Source organism: Myotis daubentonii, chromosome 5, assembly GCF_963259705.1.
Source record: "Myotis daubentonii chromosome 5, mMyoDau2.1, whole genome shotgun sequence".
Classification (NCBI taxonomy): Eukaryota; Metazoa; Chordata; class Mammalia; order Chiroptera; family Vespertilionidae; genus Myotis; species Myotis daubentonii.
In genome coordinates this window covers 109,233,084-109,259,135 of record NC_081844.1, presented here as the reverse complement: position 1 = coordinate 109,259,135, position 26,052 = coordinate 109,233,084, and the positions used below count along the sequence as shown (strand labels likewise).

General features: G+C 60.1%; 1 protein-coding gene across 4 annotated transcripts; it reads right to left on the bottom strand.

Moving 5' to 3' along the window:
* On the bottom strand, nt 1-26,045 carry FBXL18 (F-box and leucine rich repeat protein 18). 4 transcript variants are annotated; one of them, XM_059699370.1, is made up of 5 exons: nt 25,878-26,045; nt 21,803-22,018; nt 16,894-18,437; nt 10,321-10,539; nt 1-3,740 (listed from the first exon to the last, which is right to left on the bottom strand). In XM_059699370.1, the coding sequence occupies exons 1-5, from the start codon at nt 25,893-25,895 to the stop codon at nt 3,584-3,586; spliced, it is 2,154 nt and encodes a 717-aa protein (XP_059555353.1). In that variant the 5' UTR covers nt 25,896-26,045; the 3' UTR covers nt 1-3,583. The 4 variants fall into 4 exon arrangements, with proteins under 4 accessions (XP_059555353.1, XP_059555352.1, XP_059555354.1 ...); XM_059699369.1 differs by lacking the exon at nt 25,878-26,045 and adding an exon at nt 23,992-24,985; XM_059699371.1 differs by lacking the exon at nt 25,878-26,045 and adding an exon at nt 22,586-23,775.
* Nucleotides 26,046-26,052: the final 7 nt, after the last annotated feature.

The following is a 26,052-nucleotide window of genomic DNA, read 5'->3' as shown; positions in this document are numbered from 1 at the left end:
TTGGTTCTTGAAATCAAGTCCACTTTATTTGAGACGCCACATGCCACAAATGTACACAAAAGGACCAAAATGTAGTTTAAACACAAACTCAGGAGCGGCATCACCAGAGGACACGGTCTGGCATCGAAAGGCAGGTGACACATAGTCATTTAGCACCTGGTCACACACAAACCGTGGGACCCCCGCGGCTAACCCAGCCCCTTAGGAGCTCGCTGGGCTCAACTGTTTCTGGTCAGAGTCACACTCTGATGGGCAGTGGTCGGAGGCACGGCTGGTGCCGGGGCTGGCAATGCCTGAGGCCTGCAGGGCGTCACGTGTTGCGTGCGCACCCACCTGTGCGGACGCGCCCGCCCGCAGGGGAGCACAGCAGGGGCCTCGGCTCCCCATTAAGGACGTGGCAGGGTCAGCACAGCAGCACCCCTCCCTCCGACCCACTAGCCAGGCCCTGGCCTCAGCTCTGTGACCAAGTGTGGAAGGCGAGCAGCCCGTGGCCACCGTGTCCCCAGGTCCACGGGGCTGGAGGGGGAGCGCCACAGGGGCGCTGCCCTGTGACTGTCACCAAGCCCCACACTTGAGAGCTTTAGAAAGAGCCTTGGAAAGTGGATCGTTTCGATGACACTGTGGCCTGTGTCAGACCCACAGTTGTTTTGTTTTTAAATGTCTGTGGGTTATTTGTTCATCGCGCCCAGTGGACCCCACATGTCTAGTTAGAATCCTGCATCCCCAATGCAAATGGGACTGGTGACCATCAGAGGGGCCCGGGCCCTCCCTCACAGTCCTGTCCCTTTCCTGTAGGACTCGGGCGAGGCCATGAGAACTGTGGGTGCTCACGTCCCACCCACGGCTCCCTCACCTCACTTTTTAGGCTGAAACCCTGCCAACGGCCAGGCTCCCTCACCCAGTAACTTATTTCCTTACAAGGTCTCAGCAAGTCTCAAATCCTAAAGGAGCCAATAGTGAGGCAAAGGGCAGCGGGAGGCTCCGCTGCCCCAGCACCATGAGGCCCCCAGGGGGCCATCAGAGCAGGGCCTCCGGGCCTGGACTCCAGGGCGCGGGACGATCAGGGCCAATGCACTGGTTCAGGCCCCGTGGCCCACTCCTCCCCTTTCAGCCCAGGTCCCTCTCTGTCCCCTCGTGATTAAGGGGGTGTGGCCCTGGCGTCCAGCCGCCGAGCTGCGCCTCCCCAGCCAGGGCGCCCACTGACCCTCCGAGGCCTGGAGCAGAGGCCCTGGGCCTGCCCCTCCTGCCTTCGGGAGGGCAGCTGAGAGGCGGGGAGAGAACCCCGCTGTATGAAAGGGGGTGTCCACAGTTGGCCTCCTGGGGCTGGGACAGACACTGACAGGTGAAGAGGAGAAAGCCCAGAACAGGGAGGGGCAGGTCTCTGTGTCCCTAAGGCTCCAGCTGCCTCGGGAGCACCTGCAGGCCTGTGGCAGGAGGTGGCCTTGGGGTGGGTCTCCCTTTAACAAAGGCATAAATGCCAGACCCGCCTTCCTCCATCCCTCTCCTCCCACCCCATCGGGCTCTCACTCACACACATACCCTGCACACGAGTGTGCACACACGCAGACACTTGATCATACACAGAGCTGGGGACACATATGCACGCACACACCATGCACACGTCACTGTGGACTACAGTACAGGTGTATGCAGACATGCACGCACACACGCCAATGCTGACCAGGCAGCATATGGTCCGCTGCTTAACAGCCCAGCCCTGCGGATCGGGGGCCATTAGGGTGGGTTCCTTTCCCTCGTCAAATGCTGCAGAATATAAATTGCAATTAACAGCGGTGCCAAAACAGCACTTAGCGAGAATAAGCGCCTTCTCAGCATCTGGCGAGTCCCGCCTCGGGGCAGGGGTGGCGCAGTCTTGCTCCAAGTGAGGCTGGTGCAGGGGACACAGAGCACAGGCCTCCCGCTGCCCCACCCTCCGCGAGCGGCCCCTCCAGCATCTGTCAGCCTAAACATCACTGGGTAAAAAAAGTGCCTGCTCATGAGACCACCACCCAGGCGAGAGCGAGGGGCAGGCACACAGCCACAGCTCGGGACCCGAGTCCAGGCTCTGGATGAAAGGCGGCCTGGCCTGCAGGTCCCAGACGGCCAGGTCACCTGCCTTCCTCCTGGGCTGTGCCCATTCTTCCTGACCATCCCGCAGGGTGGCCTCTAGGGCCACCTAAAAGGAATCCCAGAAATTGGGGAGAGGGTGTCCCCCAGATCTTCATCTACTGCAGTAGATGAGGCAGACAGGAAGAGACAGGGTCCGGTGTTGCTCCCGGGCTGGGTCAGGACCCGAAGGTGAGGCTGTAGGCCTGGTGGGGGGCCTGCTGAGGGCAGACAGAGCCGCCAGAGCTGCTGGGACCGAGGAAGATCCTGGGGGAGGCCTGTGCGCCCTGGGCTGGGCCCACGGGCCTCCTGCAGCCTCCACCACTGCACGGCCCCTGGGGCCCTCGTCTGGCGGGTGGGGCTGCTGAGCTGTTTGCCCTTTGCGACCCCAGGAAAGGGCCTGGGAAGATACCAAGGGGCCAGGTCCCCGGTCCTTTAGCAGCAGGTAAACTGCAGGATGCACAACACAGAATGGGGGTGACTATCACCATGGAAACAGGGTGGGAAAACAACCGAGCTGAGGGCCAGGATGGGCAGTGGAATGTGGGCAGGGCCTTGTGGACCCTGCATCCCGAGCCCAGAGGGAGAGGGAGGTGGGGTGAGTCGAGCCCAGCTCGGGGAGCCGCCCCGCCCAGCAATGCCCAGTTGGAAGGTCTCACGGTGGAGAAGGTGGGAGCCCACACACGGGCAGGCCGGGCGCGTGTGTGGACCAGCAGCGTGGAGCTTGTCAGTGCCGAGAACAGCTGGCCGCAGTGGGGTCATGCGATCATCCTCTGGCCTCAACACCCTCGTTTTCTAATGAAGCCACAGCCACCTGCTTCCCCAGAACCACAGGCTCCTGCGGGAACTGCCGCCTGACAACCCGCCCAGCACCCTGGCCCCAGGGGCCCTGCCCTGGGTGACGTCATCTGACTGGAAGCGCACTGGACACTGGCGGGTGAAACGTGTCTTACTGGGCAGGAGCGCCCACCCCTGCAGCCCCCAACCTGCGGGCTCCTTGCTGCCCAGCTCCCAGGCCTAAGGGCGGGCTCGCTGGGGTGGGCGTGGCCACCCAGCTCTGGGCCCCAGGCGCCCCTCCACGTCGGCAGGTGACCAGGAACCTGCACGCAGAGGGACACTCTTGGGGGTTGAAGTGAGGGGCAGCGCTGGGGACCTGGTCAGAGCCCCAAGAAATCAGGGCGCCGCATTCGTGTCTCAGGTGAAAACGCCCGGCCAGGCCCGAGTCGCTGGCCGCGGGCTCTTCCCGCCTGTGCTCAGTCACAGCCCCATCCACTGAGTCCTCCCAGGCACGGGAGCCCGGGCGGCGGGTGCGGGTGGCGGAGGCTGCCTTCCTGTGCCCGCCCCGGGGTCCCGGGTCTGCGGACAGGCGGCGAGCACCGTGGCGGCCCAGGCAGAGGCGGAGGCCACACGGCCACTGAGGAATCCCGCATCCTCGGCCACGGAAACCACAGGCCGCGGCGGGAGACTGGCTGTCCCTTCACCACCACAGGTTGGGCGGCTCCTCGGCCACTCGGCTCTTAAACAAGGTGATCTCGTCCAGGTGCACCATGGGGACGTCCCGGATGACGTCAGTCAGGCCCTCGTGCAGCAGGGGGAAGATGACGACGTTCAGCGCGGGCCGCTCGGCCTGGAAACTGAACCAGAAGCAAGGTGTGAGCAGGGCCGCGAGGCCCTCGGGAGGCAGCCGCCGCGGGCCGTGGGCTCCGTGCATCCACCTGACTCTCCCACTCCCGGGTGATGCAGAGATGGGCCTCAGCCCTTCCCGCGGGGGCTGGAGGAGAGGCCCGAGGGGCAGGGCGGGCAGGGGGAGCCTGGCCTCGCGGGAGGTGGTCACGCTGCGTGCGGCGCCCCCTGGGTCAGGCAGAGGAATGGAGGCCCAGAGGCCAGCCTGTGGGACAGCCCCTGCTTTCCTGGGCAGAGGGAGGCGGGTGTCCCACTCGGGGGAGTGACGCACCTGCAGGGGCTGGAGAGGGACAAGGGCCAAAACCCCACCCTGGAGGGGTACAAACTCCGAAGGCAGGTGAGGCAGCAAATCTTCCAGGACAGGAAACAAGGCAGCCGCTGGGGGCCAGCAGCTGTCACATCCCTCCCTGCACTGCACCCCGGGTCCCCTCCCTGCAGGGGACAGAGTCGAGCGTGCCGTGTCCGAGGGGCCTTGGCAGGCCGGGCACTGTGCTAAATGCCAGCAGACACTCCGTGTGGCCCTCCGCGTGGCCCGCGCAGTGAGAAGCAGGCTTGGGAAAGTGACGCCCAGGTCACAGGCCCTCAGCCGGTCCAAGCAGAGTGCCCCCCGGCCCCCCTCAGACTGGGATCAGCCACGTGCAACTGCCCAGAGACAAAACCAAGTGCCCCTTGGAGCTCAAGGAGAAGGGGGGACGCCGTGGACCCCCAGGAGTGAGAAAAGACACCCAGAACCTCAGGTCTCAGGCGGCAAGAGGCGGGACGAGACACACAAAGGGAACCTGGGCATTTGCCCAACAAGCAAGGCCCCCACCGGTGCCTGCTCCACAGAAGGAGGAACCCGTCCCAGCCCCCGCAGGCCCCAGCACTGGGTTAACGACCGTGTAAAGTCGATGCCCGGAAAGACTCATAAAACTTGATGTTTGGGCAATAAAGACGCTGAGGAAGTGCCTCCCAGCCCTGCGCACGCTGTTCTGCATGAGGCAGCGCTGTGTGGCCGTGAACCCGCGGCACGTCCTTGCCTGCAGCCGCCGCACCCCTGGCCACACTTGAAAGGGAATATGCTCCGAAGTGGGACCTGGAGCTAAGGCCCCTGTGCACACACACACACACACACACACACACACCCGGGCTGTGAGGGGCTGTCAGTGTGCTGAAGGGGATGGGATGGATTTCTCAGCAAAAGCCAGGAAGGCAGTGGCTGCAGCCCCTCCTCCAGGCCGGCGGCTCTGGGCTGCAGCTGCCCAGGTGGCCAGAGGCACTCGGGACTGTGCAGAAGGGCACTGGGTGGAGGTGCCACCCCCGGATGGAAGACACTTCCCTCCGAAGGCTATCCCTTCAGTTGGCACCTGGATGAGCCTGGGCTGGGCCAGACCCAGCGAACGCCCAGGCCTCCTCCTGTCCCACTCAGGGGCGGGCTTTGCAGAGTGAGGCCTAGTCAGTGACAAGACAGCGAGGAAGACGCAAACGCAGAGGAAGAAGTCGCTCCCTTCCCAGTGCGGGGCTGGGGCTCCCTGGGAGGGGGGCGCGGCTCTGGCCAGGCCGGGCGGGTGCGGGCCATGTGCTCTGTGGACTCTGCTGTGTAACTCACGTACGTGTTCAATTGTGCTTTTGTGTGACTCAAATGTCGTCTGAGGTTTAAGTAAACAGATTCCATGAGATAAAAAACTCATTAGAAGCTGGGCTGGTCACTGCTGGGGACTCGGGAGCTGATCCCCGATGGGGCTAATCGCATCTCTAACGGCCTCTGGCCTGGAATCACCTGGGAGCTGACAGTGACCCCCCCAGGCCTCCTGGCGCGCCCCCAGGCCCAGCCTCACCCTCGGCTGCTCTGGGCTGTGCCCCCAGGGCTGTCACTTAGGGACCAGAAGCAAAGCCTACAGACCCAGCACGAAGAGGCACAGGGTCTGCCCTCTGATTCTGAAACCAACACCCGGAGCTCGGCCGCCTGCTCCCACAGGGGGCGAGGCAGCAAGACGGGACAGAGGAGGGGCAAGGGGAGACCCAGGGAGGTCACCCAGGGGTCATGGTTGACCGGCAGAAAGGCCGTCCCTCAGGAGAGCCTGAGAGAAGCGAAAGTAAAGTTGACAGCCGCTTTCCCCCAAATAAAGGTCTTATGGAAAAGCCAAGGCAATAGGAAATGTTCGGCAAGGCATTCGCTGTAACAACGAAGCTCGAGAAGCTCTGAGGTGGACGGTGGCCAAGAATCCCACAGCCTGTCCCAGCTGGCTTGGCTCAGTGATTCGAACGTTGGCCCACAGACCAAAGGGTCACAAGTGTGGGTCCCAGTCAAGGGCATGTATCTCAGTTGCAGGCTCGATTCCCAGCCCAGGTAAGGGTGTTGGCGGCAACCAATTGGTGTCTCTCTCACATCAATGTTTCTCTCCCTCCCTCTCTCTCCTTTCCTCCCTCTCACCTCCTCCTCCCCACCTTCCACTTGCTCTAAAAATCAATGGAAGCCCTGACCGGTTTGGCTCAATGGATAGAGCATCGGCCTGCAGACTCAAGGGTCCCAGGTTTGATTCCGGTCAAGGACATGTAGTACCTTGGTTGTAGGCACATACCCGGTGGGGAGTGTGCAGGAGGCAGCTGATCGATGTTTCTAACTCTCTATCCCTCTCCCTTCCTCTCTGTAAGAAATCAATAAAATATATTTTAAAAATAAAAATAAAAATCAATGAAAAATATTCTCAGGTGGGGATTTAAAAAAAAAAAAAGGATCCCACAGCCAGCCTTGAACTCCCAGAATGCAGCGGGTTGCTGCCTAGGGGGGCGGCACCCTCCGTGCCTTCCAGCCTCTAGCTTTTCCTGCTCTCGCTCTGCTTGGTGGCCGGCAGGCAGGGAGCAGGCAGGCCTGAAACTCTGGTTCCCGTGAGCCAGGGCGCCACCTGCTGGCACTCGCAGGACAGCAGCGGGCACCTCCCTGCGCTGCAGCCAAGGCCTCAGGGCAGGGGGCAGGGGCCCAGGCCTGAAAGTGCAGGTGGGCCTGCAGGTCCCCCGCAGGATGGATGCCAAATGGCATTTAGAAAGGTCAACTGGAGCTTTACTGATTGACACAAAAAACCCATGACGTAGCGTTAAATCAAAAAATCAGACGAGCCGAAACCGGTTTGGCTCGGTGGATAGAGCGTCTGCCTGCGGACTGAAAGGTCCCAGGTTCGATTCCGGTCAAGGGCATGTACCTGGGTTGCGCGCACTTCCCCAGTGGGGGATGTGCAGGAGGCAGCTGATCGATGTTTCTCTCTCATCGATGTTTCTAACTCTCTATCTCTCTCCCTTCCTCTCTGTAAAAAATCAATAAAAAAAAAATTTAAAAAAAAAAAAAAAGACTTTAAAAAAAAAAAATCAGACGATGAAAACCGCATGAGAGCCCATTGCTGTCCGCAGGCCACGGGCCCTCCGCTTGGTGGAACCGTGGGAGCCTTCCCTTAAAAATAGCTTGACGCACAGTCTACACTTTCAGAATTATCATCAACACCCAGCTTACAGCCAGGGAGGGGGGACCTTCGCCGGGTTTCTCCTGGGCAATTTAGCAGCAAACCGCCAGGAAAACAGGCCTAGTGTAGCCGCCCGCCGGCCAGGCCCCGGCTGAGGCTCCCTGGGATTCTGAGAGCAGCTGGGCCTCCTCCCAGTCCCTCCCCACCAGCGGGGACAAAGAGCTGGAGGAGGAAGTGCCACGTTGACACGGAAATGAGGGTACCCACCCTCAGCCCTCCCCCGGGGGCGCGGGGGCATTTCCTCAGGAGCGGAGACAAGCTCTGCTCCCGCAGCTCCTCTCCAGGAAGCGCACTCGGCCTCCCGATTCTGGGTGCTCACTGAAGCCCGGCGCAGCTCCGGGGGGGGCCGCCTCCCAGGGGAACGGGGCCCTGGTGCAGGTGCAGCAGGTAAGGGCCTCACAGAGGCCTGGGGGAGACGCAGCCCCAGGAGGACAGTTGTTTTGTTGCTGTTGTTGTTTAAATATATTTTTACTAGAGGCCGATGCACGGAACTCATGGGAGAGTAGCCCTCGCAGTCCTGGCTGAAGCTGGTTTTTCTGCTTTTCTGTCGATTTGCATATTACACTTTTATTATTATAGATTGATTTCAGAGTGGGGGGGAGATGGAAACGTCAATGATGAGAGAGAATCACTGATCGGCTGCCTCCTGCACACCCCCCTACTGGGATTGAGCTGGCAACACGGGCATGTGCCGTTGACCGGAATCGAACCTGGGACCCTTCAGTCCCCAGGCCGACACTCTGTCCCCTGAGCCAAACCAGCCAGGGCAGGACAGTTGTTTTTAAATCTGCTGCCCTTGCCCACAACCATCCCAGTAACCACTGCTACTACCTCTAAACAAAAAGAAGTGACACGAGAAATTCAGAGTTCCAAGTTCTCTGCACCAACTCACAGAAGCAGAAGCGGGACAGAGGCTCTGGGGCTGGGCGGGGGGTGGGAGGGGTGGTGGCGTTTGATGGGAGAGCCTCAGCGTGGGAAGATGAGAAGACTCTGCGATGGACGCACAGCAGTGGGAATGTGCTGATTACCACTGAGCTGGGCTCTTAAAACAGTTCAAATGCTACATTTTCTTACATACATTTTACCACAGTAAAAAAAAAAAAAAAAAAAAAAAGGCTCGGCCGACGTGGCTCAGGGGTTAAGCATTGACCAATGAACCAGGAGGTCACAGTTCGACTTCCAGACAGGGCACATGTCCGGACTGCGGGCTCCATCCCAGTGGGGTATGTGGTGTGCAGGAGGCAGCTGATCCACGGTTCTCTCTCATCAGTGAAACATCACTGAAACTCTCTCTCTTCCTCTCTGAAGTCAAACAAAAGAGTGTTTTAAAAAGAAGGCAGAGCTGTAAGAGGAAGAGCGCGCGGTATGGCCTAGGAGCGGTGCCCGAGATACACTATGAAGTGGGAAAGCAAAGCGCACGGAGAAGCAGGTCGGAGAAAGGGCTGCGTGCTCCTCTGCGCACAGCACGTACAGGAGGATCAAGGAGGCTGCGGCTCTGGAGGAAGACTTCTCCAAGCGCCCCTTTTAATTTTATTCTTATTTTTTTTACCAAGCACCCCTTTCAGAGCTGACTCAGAAACACAGGAGACTGCGCACACCAAGAACACACACACAGAAATAAACCCAACAGGACGTGGGGGACTGGAAGGCGGAGTGCTCCTGGGGAAGCAGGCCCGACGCACGCAGGTGAGTGGCGGGACCACGAGGGAGGAGGCGGAGGTGAGGCACAACCCCGGGAAAGCAGCGTTCTGACCGGACACCGTGAGGCTAAGACGGAGAGCGGCACAGTATTCCCCTCGGGTTTGTCTCTCACGATGCAGTGGGTTAGCGATCCCAAAACTGCCTCTCGTGTCCGCGGACCGGATAAATCACAGACACTGGACGGGGCCAGGCTGCTGGCGCTGGAGGAGTCACAGGGGAGGGGCAGACTAGGAGGGGCTGTGACGCTGGGCTGGAAGCGGAGCTGTCGTAGGAGCTCGTTTTCAATGTACACGCACCAGGGTGATACGGAATAAACACAGGCGTGTGGCACCCCGATCAACCTCCTACTCCGCCCCGGAGAGGGGCAATGAGCACACCTAAGGCCCCATCTCGGCTCTACATGCCTCTCCCCACACAGGACCAGGTTTCCTGCCAAGATGGCCGATTCCGGGGCTGGGGCGGGGAGACACCAGAGGAAAACGCCTGAACGTCTGCAGTGACCGAGTAAGAAACGGGAGCAGGGCCTTTCTCACAGCAGAGCTCTCCCGGCCAAACGCAGAAGGGACGAAGGAAGCAGCCCACCACTGGGCCGACGCCAAGTGTCGCCTGTGTCAGACCTGCGGGCGCGAGAGCTGGCGGCGGCTCAGAGCCGGGCATCGGAGACGCCCCGTGTCTCCGCACAGGACGGTTCTTAATGAGAAAGGGAGCAGCAGGGCTTCACAGCAGGGACACCCGCAGCCCCGCCTTCACCAGGCGACCAAGGCCAACCTAGCAGGACAGGCACGAGGACACCGTGTCCCTGAGCTGCTAGAGAGGAGGACGCAGCATCGCCACTGTGCTTTTCTGGCCAACAGACATCAGACAAACCAAACGGATGGGCGTTCCACCAGCACCCTTCACAAGTGTCAAGGTCATGGAAGACAGGGCGGACGGAAGCAACGAGACCGCTGAGCCCGCTGAGCCGAGGGGGCTGTGTGTGGAATCCTGGGACAGGACCAGTGGGGAAACGAGGCAATGCTGAGCCCGAGGGGGACGGGCTGAACGGCGTCGCCCGCCTGTTTGATGGCACCATGGGACACAGGAGGGAAGCTGGGAGGTGAGAACATGTTGGCCAGGGCTGAGGGAGAGCTCACCCAGGGAGAGGAGGGCCTGCTGTGGACGGAAACCAGCCCGTTCCCACCATCACTGCCCGGGGGTTCTAATTCCTGGAAGTGCCTGTGGGGCGCTCACTCAGTGAAGCCTGAGGCAACAGCAACCAGGACTCCCCGGGACGGGTGCTGGGATGGCGCTGCCGCCAGGCCTCCTGCACCCGCAGCCCCCGCCCGCGCCCACTCACCTCCGGAGGAGGGTCTGCTGCAGGCTCTTGCAGGTGGCCAGGGACTCCCCGGTGAACATGTGGCACACGACGACGTGCAGGCAGCGGGCCATGAAGGCCAGCACGGCCTCAGGCTGCAGGGTGCCGCTGCGGGACACCAGGCACAGGCGCTGCAGGGCCGAGCACTGGCTCAGCGCCTGGAAGAACTGCGTGTTGGCGCTGAAGTAGGGCTGCTCCAGCCTGTGGGGGAGAGGGCGTGAGTCGGCGGGAGGCCCGCGCAGGCTGCTGTGAGCAGGGCCTCCCAGTCTAGGCCCCCCAGGCACAGTAGGGACCCAGTCTCCCCAGCAAGCAGCAGACCCTGACACAGGCACAGGCCGGGGTGACACTTCTGGTCCCTCGATGTTCTGAGTGGCCGGGGCCAGCCGAGCAAGTCCAGCCAGCCACCCCCACCAAGGCCAGGCACCGTGCACAGCGCTCGCTGTAAAAACAGCCAGACCTGGGGCCGTCTCTCTCTGGGCCACGGCCCTGCCCGTGGAGCAGACGCTCCAAGTGGCCCAGGCAAGACTGCCATCTGCACGCCACACGCAGGCCTGCTTCTCAGCATCAGTGGAGGCCGGGCCGGTGCCGTCCGGGACACGCCGGAAAGGCGGCCTGCAGCTGGGCACTCACCGTAGGAGAGGAGCTTCAGGATGAGCAGGAAATCCCCACCCCACCCCAGTCCAGGCCAAGTCCCCAGGTGGATGCGGAGAGCGACAGTGAGAGGCTGACCCAACCAGGACGCAGGAAAGCGGGGGGCGCAGTCAACAGGTGCCCCTCAGTCCCCAACCCAAACCCAGGCCTTGCCCTGCAGTCTCCATCGCCCTGAGGCTGGGACACTGGCCACAGGGTGAGGGAAGGGGTTTTAAGTCAGGTCTGTGAGAACAAGTGCAGACCCGGTCCCCCGGACGCGCCTCCCACAGGAGCTCCTGCAGCGAGGACGTCTATCCAGCCGCCGTCTGGGAGCCGCCAGGCACAAGAATGCCAAATGAGGCTGGGTCGGCGCTGTCATTAACGTGGAACTGCTGACACTGGTGTGGGGGACGCCCATCCTCCTGGGGGTGCGACTGTGTAAAGCCAGCGCCCCCTCCCGCCCACACTCGGGGTGTGCAGGAGGGAGGCCCAGCAGGGCTGCGGGCACGGACAGCAGGGAGAGCACACGCCTGTCCCTGGACTCCGGGGATGAGTCTCATCCTGGAAAAACCGGGAATTCAGAGTCAGGAGTGGAGAGCAGCACCTCGGAGATGCCAACTCACACAACAAAGGACAAGGCGGTGACCTGGGCCCACGGAGCCCAGAGCGCGAGCAAGCGTCCTCACTACGGCCGTGAGTTTTCAAGAGAAAGCCTGGACACGCTATTTGGTTCTTTTAAACACAAATTTTGAAAAACCCCAAAGGTAAGCATCTCTGCAGACCTGAGAGTGGGAACATGAAGGGGCCAACCTTCCAGAACCGGGACTGCCGGGCCGCAGTCACCTGCCAGCCTGCGCCTCGTCACTAGGTGGCGATGCAGGTCTGCGCTACCCGCCCAAGCCTCGGTTCCCACCTCCTGGGCAACAGGCCAAGCAGCAGAGCGAGGGCGCGGGCTGGGGACACGCACACTGTAAACTGTGTTCCCAACGAGCCAGCCACCTGCAGGCTGTCCCGCCCTGAAGGCAGCACCTGCCACAGGTGCTCAGGGCAGGATGGAGGGAGGTCCTACCCACTCCAGCTATTGGGGCGGGGGCTGGCATGGCCAGACCGTCCCTGGGTGGGCTGACAGAGGAGGTCCGTGTTAGGGAGGGAAGAGGACAAAGTACCCCAGTGATTGGCCTTGCCTGGGGGGGCCTGTGGCCCTTCTCCCTCCCAGCCATGCTCAACCTCCCAACCAGTAAGGCTCTGGCCTCGAACCCCTCTTGGAGGTGGTGAGATCCCTGAGGCTCTGTGGCAGACAGGGCTTGGGCCCTAGCCGGTTTGGCTCAGTGGATCGAGAGTTGGACTGGGGACTGGAAGGTCCCAGGTTCGATTCCGGTCAAGGGCACATGCCTGGGTTGTGGGCTTGATTCCCAGTATGGTGGTGTACAAGAGGCAGCCAATCAATGATTCTCTCTCATCACTGATGTTTCTCTCTCTCTTCCTCTCTGAAATAAAAAAACATATTTTTTAAAAAAAGGGCTCAGGTCTCCCGCCTCATCTGCCCAGCCAGCTCAGGCCCCCAGCACCCCCAGGCTCTGGCTCCAAAAGGCTCTCTCACTTCTGCCCGGATTCCAGGTCACAGGCAGCATAGGGTGACTCAGGGTAACGCTCCCCCTCCTCCTAACGGCAGGGCTCAAATCAGTTCCAGGAAAGAGGGTGCCTTCTCTGTCCAACTTGTAGAGCTCACCGCCAAGGAGCGCCTGCACCCAGAGCCGGCCGGGCCCCAGCACAACGCCGGCCCCGCACCGCCTCCCCACAGGGGCAGCCCTGCTACACGGAGGCAGCTCCCTGCCCGGCCCGGCTGGCACAGGCTCCAATTCATGGGCCTCACTGGCGGGGACAGTGGTGGCAGCGGCCTGGGATCCTGGGAGCTGCCACCACAGGAACGCCCGCTGGGAAGCGTAGGACCAGCCTGTGCCGAGCTGGAACACCTCCTTCCCTCCTTCCTGCCTCCTGCCCTCCTGCCTGCATAGCGGCACCACCTGCTCCTCTCACTCAGCCTCCCGCAGGCAGGGAGCCAGGGGAACGGGGCCACTTGGCGCGGTTAGGAAGAACCAGGGTTTGTTCTGAACAGGCAGTACCGCGATCAGACGTGGCTCTCAGCGGCCGGCGCACAGAGAGGCCATTATGAGCGGAGGTCAGGTTCTCAGGCGGCCTACAAAACCGTCTGCCCGAGCCCCGCGACCTCCCAGCCACGTAACTCACGCCGTGCACACGCCCTGCTCCTGGGGAAGACCTCGGCCACAAGGACACATCCCAGGCCCCGAAGCCACTAGGTGACCACATGTGCTGCGTTACCCTGCTCCCTGCTCAACGGTCCATGAGGCAGGAAACGCTCCCACCTGCCCGCAGAGCAGCTGTGTCACCGGGTAAGTTCATTAACCCCCTCGGCCTCACTTTCCTCATCTGCAAAATGCGTCAATAGCCCTGGCCGGGTGGCCCAGTCAGTTGAAGCATCGTCCTGACTGAAAGGTTGTGGGTTCGATCCCAAGCCAGGGCACACACCTAGGTTGCAGGTTCGATCCCCAGTTGGGGTGTGTATGGGAGGCAACCAATTGATGTTTCTTTCACATCGATGTTTCTCTCTAAAAATCAATCAAAGACCCCTGACCAGTTTGGCTCGGTGGATAGAGCGTCGGCCTGTGGACTGAAGGGTCCCGGGTTCGATTCCAGTCAAGGGCATGTACCTTGGTTGCGGGCACATCCCCAGTGGGAGGCGTGCAGGAGGCAGCTGATTGATGTTTCTCTCTCATCAATGTTTCCAACTCTCTATCCCTCTCCCTTCCTCTCTGTAAAAAAATCAATAAAATATATTAAAAATAATAATAAAAATTTTTTAAAAATCAATCAAAGAAAAAAAATCTTTGCGTGAAAATTAACAAAATAAATTTTTTTAAAGGGCCAATAATGTCCACCCCGTGGGGCTGTTAAGCGGGGTCCATGCCTGTATGCACAGGAGAAGCACCAATTCCACCCACCAGCACTGCCCGCCATCTCTTCCCCAGCTTCTGGTGCACCTGCCCTCACCTGCCCCTCCCTCCCACGGCTCTGCTTGGTCGCCTGGCGGATTCTCCTCCTCCTGACAATTTTCTTCCCTTCAAGTCCTCTGACTTTTTAAACTACATGAACGCACCCTAGCTGGTTTTGCTCAGTGGGTAGAGCGTCTGCCTGCGGGCTGACGGGTCCCAGGTTCGATTCTGGTCAGGGCACAGGCCTGGGTTGCGGGCTTGATCCCCAGTAGGAGGCGTGCAGGAGGCAGCCAATCAGTGATTCTCTCTCATCATTGATGTTTCTCTCTCTCTCTCCCTTTCCCTTCCTCTCTGACATCAATAAAAATATATATATATTAAAAAAGTAAAATAAACTACGTGCACGCATCACTTTACTTTCACTGGTTTTTCTCGAAGTCTCCCTAATGATGACCACATGGTTTGACCGTAGTACAGTTAGAAAAGGAGTAAGGATTATGGCTTGGCAATAAAGTAAAACATAAAAAAGGCAAAAGCAACAGGCCCAGAGGCCAGGAGCACTGGTTCGGAGCTCAGTGCGTTAGAACTCAGATGCTCACCGGGCCCCCAATGAAGGAACCTTCCACTCCTGGTCACAGGCTCCTGGGACGAACAGGGGAGCGACTGCGAAGTGTATTCTGGATCCATTTGCAGCTTCAAGCTACACACGCCCTCTGACCACTCAGGGCTCCCTTCGCAGGGCCAGCGATGGGCCAGCCGAGGCGCAGGGAGGGGCCGGTGGGAGGAGGCGCTGAATAGAGATGAGCCAGCAAGGGAAGAGAGGGAGCTGGCTCCTGGTGGCTGCTGGGAGGGCTGGCGAGAGGGCAGGCCGCACCCCTCAGAAGCTGGAAAGCCAGGCCTGTCCTGGAAGGGGGCCGACTGCTGTGCCAGAACCCCTTCTCCGCCCCTGGCAGGCAGGTGGCCCCACTCCAACCTGGCAGGAGAGGGCCCACCCCAGAGAAATTGCACAGAGGCCCCGAGTCGGGCCCTGGAACGGGACGGCAGCTCCACCCGCCACACGTTCTCAAACGTCTCATTCGTCGCCTCCCAGCAAGCTCTGAAGGTGGCTGGAGCCTCCCCAGGGCCCAGCACCAGGGGGAGCTCAGGGCTGCAGGGCGCGCAGCTGGGCGCTTAACACACCAGCCTCACCGTCTGCACTACGTCAACCTGCACTCAGCTCTCTGAGCCGCGGCTCTGGGGACGCACCGCGGCTCCCAGCAGTGCAGCTGGTGCGCAGGCAGCAGGAATGGCCGCCCCTCGCAGGCGTGGGCTCTCGGGTGCTGAGGCCGAGCACGAAGCTGCAAATCCAGGGCCTGCTGATCCAGCACGGCAGGAAACGCCAGGCCCCCGTGCCTGCTCTGCCTCTGCTGGCGCGGAGGGAGCGGCAGGGTAGGCGGCCACAGCCTGCTGAGCTCTGGAAGCTCCAGCACAAGTCTGGCTCCTTTCCTCTCAGGGGAAACCTCCTGAGGGGCGAGAGGAGGTCTGCAAAGGATACACTTGTCTCCATTTTCTGTAACTCAGGGGCCAAGGTCAAGCTCTGGAGCTAGACTGACCCAGGTATACTGTCAATCTCAACTCCTCCGAGCCGCTGCCTCATCAGTGAAATGGGCCGATGTGGGGAGGAAGTCAGCCAGTGCCTGCAAGCCCTCCGCAGAGTGAACACTGACTACATGGGGACGACACACGTGTCAGTGCCCCTGCTACATCCTCTGAGAGACCACCTAGCTGATCTGAGGCCCCCCACCACCTCCTCCCCACCCACAGCCCTCGGCAGCGGAACCAGGGTGGCAGCGGAGCGGGGGCGACAGCGGAGCGGGGGTGGCAGTGGATTGGGGTAGCAGTGGAGCCAGGGCAGCAGCAGAGCCAGGGCAACAGCGGAGCTGGTATCTGCTGCCACCACATTCTGGGTAGTTTCTGGGAAATGATACCATTTTTCAAGATCAATTCTGTCCAAGTTTTCAAATATGTCTCAGGTAACAACGCTTACCCCTTCAATGCTGGGCTCTCTCGAGAACACCCTTCGGTCCACGGCACGATCCAGTGGGATCCACGTGGTGCCATGGTAAGAGCCTGAGGTGGGTTCTCAGAGGCTGTGGTTCTACCTCCTCTCACCTTCACCACCGCGGCTCTGCTGCCACCCCGGCTCCGCTGCCGAGGGCTGTGGCTGGGGAGGTGGCGGGGGTCTCAGATCAGCTAGGTGGTCTCTCAGAGGCTGTAGCAGGGGGCCCTGACACGTGTCGTTGTCCCCATGTAGTCAGTGCTCACTCTGCTGAGGGCCAGAGCTGAGGGCTCACAGGCACTGGCTGACTTCATCCCCACATCATCCCCTATCACTGCCGAGGCAGGGTGGCAGAGGGAGGAGCTGAGATTGATCGGCCCTGCCATTCTGCCCTGGAGGGGACCACCATCACCTCTCAGTAGTGGGCAGCCCCCCCCTTCTGAACCCACCTGTCTACCTCCCCCGCCTCGCCCCTGCAGTCCAGGTGGGATGCAGTGGGACCAATCCATACTGTGCTGGCTGAGCACGCACACAACAGCGCCCACAGTGCACTCAGACAGCCGCAGGTACGAGGACGAGGACAAGGACGAGGATGAGGCAAGGATGAGGTGGGAGCTCGAGCACCACCGCCTCCTCACACCTGCCGCGCCCCACGCACACAGCTTTCCCGCACCTCTGCACCGCCCTGAGTCCCGTCCCTGCACACAGTACCTGCCCAAGCCCCCACCCAAGACTCAGCTCCTGGAGGGCAGGCATGCAGCTGGTTCATCTGGGCAGGCACACAGTAGGTACGCTATCGCTTGCCAATTCAAGGCCCCCTGCCACCCTCCAGACCTCCAGAGGGCAGCCGCGGCTACGGAGGGCTGCGCCCCTCACCTGAGGTCCTTCAGCCGCTTGCAGTGCTTGAGCATGTCGGACAGGGCGGACATGTACACCACCTTCCCCATCATGCCCAGGTTGGCCAGCGAGAGGGACTGGAGCTGCTGGCACTGCAGGCCGATGCTGACCAGCCCGGAGCCCGTGAGAATGCTGGGCAGCTGGGCCAGCGTCAGGTGCCTCAGGAAGGCCAGCTGGCCGATGGCAGCCACCTCCGTGTCCCCCACGCTCTGCGCCCGGCTGCAGGGCGGGAGGGAGTTGCGGATGGCGGGCTCGTTGCGGGGCATGGCAGAGGAGAAGTTGGACCCAATCAGCTCGAGGCGCTCCAGGAAGGGCAGGCTCTTCAGCAGAGACCAGAAGACGGAGGAAGGCTGGGGGCCCGCCTGCCCCGAGAAGGGGCTGGGATACGCCTGCACGCCGATGCGCACCTTCTTGCCGAAGCCGCAGGGCACAGCGTGCATGGCGGGCTGGGCGGGCTTGCGGTCGGCCCATGGCGCCGAGTCGGCCACAGAGCAGACGGGCAGGGACAGGGAGCGCAGGTGGCACAGCCGGGCCAGCAGCTGGCACAGGTGCCGGCCTGGGCCCTCGGAGCTGTGGTGGTGGGCGGCCGACAGGTTGAGGTGGCGCAGGTTGCAGCAGGCCGCCACCAGCGTCTCCAGGATGCCGCTGTCGATGTCGTCCTCCGCCCTGCGCAGCAGGGAGTCGGGGGACAGGCAGTGGGCGCAGCCGCTGAGGTTCAGGCCGGCCAGGCTGCGCAGGTCCTTGCCCCCGTTGAGGATGTGCTGGATCAGCTGGCTGCCCGACAGCGTGCACCGGCTGAAGCTGAAGTAGAAGGGGTTGCTGAACTTCATGTGCTGGAGCAGGGCCGAGCCGTTGAGCCAGGACTTGGGCAGCTGCAGGGCGTCCAGCACGACGTTGCGGGCCATGGAGTCCAGGAGGTTCCTGGTGGCCCCGCTCTCGGCGAAGCTGCCCGGCACGGAGATGAGGAAGGCGTGCAGGTTCTCGGGGGTGCGGTCGCTGAGCACGGCCAGGTAGAGCCGCACCACCTCCTGGTTGATGTAGCCGGGCGCCAGGCGGGCGTAGAAGACGCGCAGGTTCTGGTAGTGCGGCACGTTGCTCTGGCCCACAAAGAGCTGGCCCGACAGGATGGCGCCCTCGCGCGTGCGGTCCAGGATCTCGAAGTAGAGCAGCAGCTTCTCGAGGCTGGTGCAGCAGGGCACCACGCCGTACGAGGGCGTGAACAGCGTCTGCCTGAGCTCCCGCACGCGGCTCAGCGTGGCCTTGCACTCGCTGCTCAGCTGGCCGGCGTCGAAGCCGGGGCTCACGTCGATGGCCAGGGAGCGCAGGTGCTGCAGGGCCGACAGCATCTTGGAGAGGCGCAGGGAGGTGAGGTGGCAGCCCGACAGGTTCACCCTCACCAGGCTGCGGCAGCGGGCCACGTGCTCGACGGCGGAGCCCGACAGCCAGTAGCAGCCGGCCAGGCTGAGCTGCTGGATCTCCCGGCCGGTCTCCTTCAGGAGCTGCTTCACCTGGTCCTCGCGGGCCTGCGGACAGGGCGGGCGGGGACGGGAGAGGCTGAAGGCACCGGGTGAGACGTCTCCCTCACCTCACCGCTCAGGGCAGCCTCGCCCCGGAACGTCAGGCACAGGAGGACCTGCAGAGGCCCTGCCCCCACTGAGAAGGGACCCGCCGGGGAGCGCTGGGGCCCCTTCCCCCCACACGCTCACCTTCAGCCAAGTCCAGCCCCAGCTGGGGGGAATGGACACGGTGCAGCCCTTAACGCTGTGGGAACCTTTGGTGGTTCCGCAAAAAGCTTAACAGAGTCCCCATGGGCCACCCCCAAGTCCCAGTCAGTCCCACGCCCGGATGTACATCCACGGGACTGGACACTGCGACTCGGGCAGGTACTTTCACACCCACGTTCACAGCAGCGTGACCCACGATGGCCAAAAGGGGAAGCACCCACGTGCCCATCCCCGGATGAAGGATGAACAAAACGGGGCCGTCTATACAACGGAATACCATTCAGCCACAGAAAGGAATGAAGTTCTGCCACAAAATGATGAACCTGGGGGACATTACGCTCAGTGAGAGCAGCCAGTCACAAAGGGCCCCATATCTAGGGGTCTACCCACATGAAACATGTGAAGAGCCAAAATGACAAACAGAAAGTAGGACAGGGGTCACCAGAGGCTGGGAAGGGGGGCAGTTATTGCCAATGGCTCCCCAGTCCCGCTTGGGGCGATGAGAGGTTTGGAAAGGCTGCACAGCACCATGCATGTGCTTAGCCCCACGGAATGTGCGTTTAAGCGGGTGAGGCAGTACACTGTTATGTGGCGCTTGTCCTCGCACAGTGGAACCACACCCTGGAAGCTGGCCCTGCTGTGGCTTTCCTTCCATCATATGCATTTTCACACCATAAACACCCTAGAAGTCCGGCCCGCCTGCTCGGATGAGTCGCAACATGTCCAGACGGGCCCGGCAGCCAGTCAGCGACAGATGGACACGCGTCTGTTGCCAGCAAGGCCTTGGGACAACACCGCATCGGGCACCCGGGTGCGTGACCCTCAGGCATCTGACCGCTTCTCTGAGGTCACCATCCCACGCGGAACCTTGCAGGTGGAGGACATGCACGTTAAACCTGCAGACGCGCTGAGGGGCACGGCTCCTGCAGGAAGCGCCCTCTTGGGCAGGGGCAGGAGTCCGTGCAGCTTCCCCGCCCCACAGGGAGGCCCCACCTGCTCTGCACAAAGAGCCGCAGCCCTGGAGCCGCTCCCCCCCAGTAAACAGCGAGGAGCCTTCCCCAGTCTCCTGTGATTTGAGCTACAGTCAAGGCCTCAGTTTGTTTTTATCTTTAAGGTCGGTTATCAACTGATTTTCAACAAAGGCTGCAAGGCCATGCATGAGGCTAGGCTAACCACATGCCAAAAAGTGAGCCTCAACCCCTACCTCACACCACAGAGAAAGATGAACACAACACGGACCACAGGCTTACCCGTGAGAGCTAAAACGACCAGGAGACTTCCATCAGACAACACAGGAGAGGGCTGGGACAACTGGGTGCCACATGCATGAGCATGAGCCAGGGCCATCTTACACCAAACACAAAACACAACTCCAAATGGATTAAAGACTTGAATGTAAAACCTGAAACCACACAAGTCCTAGAAGAAAACATAGGCTGTAAGTGCCTTGACATCATCTTGGTGATGATTTTTTGAATCTGACACCAAAAGCAACAAAAGCAAAAATAAACCATCGGGACTACATCCAGCCAAAAAGCTCCTGCACAGCAAAGGAAGCCCGCAACAGAATGAGAGACAACCCACCGAGAGGGAGAGAATATCTGCAAATCATAGGTATAAGAGTTATGCCGAAACCGGTTTGGCTCAGTGGATGGAGCGTCGGCCTGCGGACTGAAGGGTCCCGGGTTCGATTCCGGTCAGGGGCATGTACCTGGGTTGCGGGCATATCCCCAGTGGGAGATGTGCAGGAGGCAGCTGATCGATGTTTCTCTCTCATCGATGTTTCTAACTTTCTATCTCTCTCCCTTCCTCTCTGTAAAAAATCAATAAAATATATTTAAAAAAAAAAAAGAGTTAATATCTAAAACATATAAGGAACTCATACAACTCCATAGCAAATAAAACAAACAATCCAGGTAAAAAATGGGCAGAGAATATGAATAGACATTTTCCCCAAGAAGATATACAATGGCCCGGCTGGTGTGGCTCAGTGGTTGGGTGTTGAGCTATAAACCAGGAGGTCACGGTTTGATTCCGGGTCAGGGCATATGCCTGGGTTGTGGGCTGGATCCCCACTGTGGGGCATGCAGGAGGCAACAGACCAATGATTCTCGCTCATCATTGATGTATCCATCCCTCTCTCCCTCTCCCTTCCTCTCTGAAATCAATAAAAACATATTTTTTTAATATATTTTATTGATTTTCCACAGAGAGGAAGGGAGAGGGACAGAGAGAAACATCGATAAGAGAGAAACATCTATCAGCTGCCTCCTGCACACCCCCCACTGGGGATGTGCCCGCAACCAAGGTACATGCCCTTGACCGGAATCGAACCTGGGACCCTTCATTCCGCAGGCCGACGCTCTATCCACTGAGCCACACCGGTCAGGGCAAACATTTCTTTTTTAAAGATGATGACAACAAAGGAGAGAGTCTCGGACCTCCGGTTACACAAAGATTCCTTCAACAGAACATAACCGGCACGCATTAAAAAATTCAACAAATTGGATTTCACCAAAATTAAAAACGTACTCTCCAAATGTCACTGTTAAGAAAATAAAGTGGCAAGCCACAAACTATGAGAGAAAATATTCGTAATATGTGTATCAGACAAAGGATTTGTATCCAGAATATATACAGACTCTTGTAGCTCACAAAGAGAAAGAGAGACAACGAGAAATGGGCAACAGCCTTGCACGGTCACTCCGGAAAGACATACAAATGGCTCACAGCTGATGTGCAAGTGCAAAGCACAAGATCACGTCCCACCCTAGAATGGCTAAAACTGAAAACACAGACACCACCAAGTGCTGACGAGCATGAGGCGCAACCACACGGCGGGTGCCCCGCTGGTGGGTGCCCATGGTGCTCCCTGCACCCCTCAGAGCCGATGTGTGACTTCACAGGAAAGTTCCCACCGATCCTGGGAGTCAGCTGCAACGTGAAGCTTCCTCTCAGCTGAGGCCTCCCACAGCAATGCCCGACACCTCGCCCTCCGCTCCGTGAGGCCCCAGCTTTCGTCACATAAGCATCTTGGAGGCTGTCCCGTGAGAACTCTGACGCCGGCCTCCTGTCATGAGCTGCAGGTGCCCCTCCTCAGATGGGCGTTTTGGCTGTTCCCCACCTCCTGCCCCCAGAGCCAGCACCTCGCACCCGCGCCTCACCTGGTAGTCCTTCTCCAGCAGCACCGTGTGGGTGAGGCTCTTGTCTAGGCACAGCTCGGCCAGCTTCCGGCACGTGTGCCGCACGTTCACCACCAAGTCTGTGCTGGGGACGTGGCTCAGGATGTGCAGCAGGATCTCGTCGGAGAAGCCCAGCAGGTGGGCACTGCCCGCCATCGCGGTGGCCGCGGGGGTCGAGTCGCCATCACTGGAGAGGTCCTGCAAATAAGAGGCACCAAATCCCCATGGCGCCCCCTGGGGCAGCCCTCAGCCCAGCTCCCAGCCAGGGAGAGAAGCCCACCCTGTCCGCGGGAAAGAAGGTGCCTTTACCAGAAACCTAACTGCAGAGCAAGAGCCCGCGACAGCCTGGCCAGCGTGGCTCCGTGGTTGAGCACCAACCTATGAACCAGGAGGTCACAGTTCGATTCCTGGTCAGGGCACATGCCTGGGCTGCAGGCTTGATCCCCAGTGGAGTGTGTGCAGGAGGCAGCCGATCAATGGTTCTCTCTCATCATTGATGTTTCTCTCTCTCCCTCTCCCTTCCTCTCTGAAACCAATAAAAATATATTTAAAAAGAAAAGAAACAACTGGGGGAATAGTGGGTCTTCACCTCACAGGGCTGCTGTGAGGGTAAACGAGTCAATGTATACAATCCATACAGTCCACACAATCCACAGAGCCGTGCGGATGGTAACTCTTTGCAGCTCTATCATTACGGCAAATAAGACGAGAGGGACAGCCATGGAGAATGAGACTAAGTCCGCACAAACAAGAAACAGCACTGACCAGGCTGGCAATATTGTTCCATGTAAAGATTAGTGATCAATCACAGGGACTGCAGTTCATCTGCCTCTCGTGCATCTGGTTAGAAGCGTGGTGCTACGTCCAGCCAGCTGTGCACACGCTTCCCTGCACTTCTGTGATCTGCACGGCTCTCCCCCTGAAAGGGCTTTCCTCCTCCCACTGCCGATGCCTTTTGATGTGCACAACCCAGAGCGAGGGGCTCGACCGAGGTCAGTCCTCAAGAAGTCCCCAATCAAGGCCAAAGGAAGTGGGATGCTCTGACAGGAGCCCACGGGGGAAGGAATCCATGCCTCCCCACACCTGCCCAAACAGGCCCTCCTGCCTCCAAAACGTCTGAGGGGCGCCTCTCTGCCCACTCCCAGGAGTACCCAGAATTCTCTCCGCTGCCTTTTCCATCGAGTCTCCCTACAGCCCCTCCTCCAGCTGCCTTTTCTGCACATGTTTTCGTGGATGGAAGCACTGAGGCTTGGAAAGCCCTGCTGCTGCCATGGCAACTGTGAAGTCTGCGGAGGAAGAACCTGTCTGCCGCCCATGACAGGCATCATGGGGTCTCACCCTGTCCGACGAGCCCTACACCCGCCAAGGCCCCACCGGGCCAGGAAGGGGTTCAAGGAACACACCCCACCTGCTCCACAGCTCGGCCTTCCCGCGCCCTTTCCTCATGAGGGCGGCAGTCAGACAGGACTGCTCTGTCCCCCCGACTGCCCTCACTCCCAGCTTCCTAACCCCACGGCTACATGGGCAGGAGGCGGCCACCAGACCCAGGCCCACGGCTATCCTGGTTGCTGTACTCTGGGTCCAATGTTTGGGACCACAGTGAGTTTCCTGAGAAACTTCCCAGACGGAACCACCTGTGAAAAATCAGCTTCCCAGCCCCCACTAGCTCTGGGGACCCAGTCTCCAGGGAGAGGCTCGACAGGGACAGTCCTGAGCAGGCAAGCTTGGCAAACAGGACTCGGGCACCGAGCGGGTTACCCCTCCTGACCACCCACCTGCAGATTTACCGAAGGAAGAATGCCACCGGAGAGTGACAAGACATCGGGCAAAACACTGCACAAACACCAAATCATACGATTTCCAGTTACACTACTAATTCTAAACTTTTCTTAAAACCACCTAGAAATTACATTAAAAAAAAAAAGCCAGGAACTAAGTCCGGCGCCCTCCGTCCAGTCTCAGCACATCCCCAGGATGACTTTCCCCGTGCGGTGCCCTGATGCTGGGCGGCCTGGAGGAGTAGCTGCTCCCCACGGCAGCAGGTCATTTCATTTCCCCGGGACTCAGAACTTCAGCTCAAATGCCCCCTCCCACTCCTGGCTTCACCAGACACCCTCCCCCCAGACCCTAGTCCCGTCAGATGAACTCCAATGGTCTGCCTGCTCACTTACCTCCTCACGAGGCAGGAAGGCATCGTTTAACACCCACGAGAAAGAGGCCCTGAACCAGGCGAGGTAAGGAACCACCTGCCTCAGAACCATGTGAAGCAGAACTGGACTCCTCCTCCTGTGGCGGGCCTGGGCATCCGAGCTCTAGAACCAGCAGTGGCTTTCAAGGTCAGGACAGCCCACTCTGGGATCAGACAGTGAGGACGGCTGCGCAACTTCGTGAATATATGTTTTAAAACCACTGAACTGCAGCCCTCCCCACCTGGCTCAGGGGACAGAGCGGCAGTCGGCAGACCCAAAGGTCCTGGGTTCGCTTCCGGTCAAGGGCACGTACCTCAGTTGCTGGGTGTCCCCCCATCACCACCACCCCCGGTCCAGGCCCTGGTCGGGGCGCGTGCAGGAGGCAACCAGCAACCAAAGTGTTTCTCTCACATCGATGTTTCTCTCTGTCTTTCCCCCGCTCTTCCACTCTCTCTAAAAATCAATGGAAAAATATGCTCGGGTGAGGATTAAAATAATAAAATCAAATCACTGAATTGTACACTTTAAAGGTGTGCGTTCTGCCCAGCTGGTGTGGCTCATGGTTGAGCGTGGACCCATGAACCAAGAGGCCGCCTGCTCAAGTCCCACTCAGGGCACAGGCTGGCAGTGCAGGCTTGATGCCCAGCGGGGGCGTGTGGAGGCGGCCAACTGATGTTTCTCTCTCATCAATGATGTCTCTCTCTCTCTCTAAAATCAGTAAAAACCTATTTTTAACTGTGAATTTTATAGTATGTGAACTATATCTCCATAAATAAATAAAAAATTAGACCATCTGAGAGAGGGGGACCTTGATCTCCACATCCAGGGTGGAACGAGACTCCTCTCAACCCAAGACATGCCCACAATGCAACACGAGGCCTCGCCGGCCAGGTTCCCAAAATGTGCCTCAAGGTACAGGGGGGCCTCTGCGCCAGGACCCCCCTAAGACCAAGGTACCAGACACGAGGCACCTCCCACCCCCATCCAACCTCCGCCTCAAGCACACACAATGCACCAGCATCGGTTAGCACAGCCGGGCGCCCCGGGCTTCTCCTCAGGAAGCTGCCATGCTCCTGCCCTCCGAGCCCTCCCCCTCAATCTAGGAGCCCCGGGCCCTCCCGAGCCAAACGCACTGCCAAGTTGGAGAAGCTGTGAGCTACTCCCAACCATCTCCCCCACAACGTACTCAAGCCCATCCGCTCCAGTTCCCCAGCCCCAGGGGCGCCCCTAAGCAGGAAGAAGACAAACAGGGGTACCCATAAAGGTAGGTGGGGGGCAACGAAAGGGAAGACACTGGTCAGAGGAGACAGCTTGCAATACTTTACAGGGAGCCGGTGGGATTCTCCACTGGACTCGGATTTGTGGAGCGTTGGGGAAGGAATTCGGGGTGACTCCTAAGTCCCCCAGATGAAATGGCTTTTCCTTTACTACACCCCCCACACACACACACACACACACAACACACATCACACAACAAGCAGGCTCACACTGTCCATTCAGGGACAGGATGGGGTGCGAGGCGGTTGGGGAGGGAGGGCCTCTTGGAGGCCTGGACACGGGGCGGAGAGCGGGAAGACCTCGGGGATGGGCCTGCCGGGCCGGGAAGGGCGAGGAAACCCGCACGAGGAGAGAGCTGCTGCCTTGGTGGATCGGGGCGAAGGCCTAGGGGGCGGGACGGGCAAGGCCGGGGTCGGGACGGGGGAGAAGGGGCGAGGCCGAGTTCAGGGTCGCGACAGGAAGGACCAAGGCCGACCGACGCCAGGGTCGGGGCGGAAAGGACCGGCCGGGGCCGGGCCGGGGCCGGAGCGGAAGAGGGGCGGGAGGGGGCCGCAGTCGGGAGGGGACACCGACGGGCGAGGCCGCCGTACCTCTCCGGAGCTGGCCATGTCGAGGGGCCCGAGCCGCGCCCGCCGCAGCCGCGCCCGCCGCAGCCGCAGCCGCAGGGCCTGCCGCCGGGGCGACCTGGGACGCTCAAAGCCGGCGCGTCCGCGGCTCCACAGAGACCCCCGGCCGGGGGGCGGGGCCTCGCTCACTTCCGGCGCC

Excerpts from the sequence above, each read along its gene's own strand:
- FBXL18 (XM_059699369.1), bottom strand. The coding sequence starts at position 24,081 with ATGGTTCTGAGGCAGGTGGTTCCTTACCTCGCCTGGTTCAGGGCCTCT. Across the intron at positions 22,019-23,991 it reads CCTTCCTGCCTCGTGAGGAG|GACCTCTCCAGTGATGGCGA; the intron begins GTAAGTGAGCAG and ends TCTTATTTGCAG. Across the intron at positions 10,540-16,893 it reads AAGCGGCTGAAGGACCTCAG|GCTGGAGCAGCCCTACTTCA; the intron begins GTGAGGGGCGCA and ends TCTCCCCCACAG.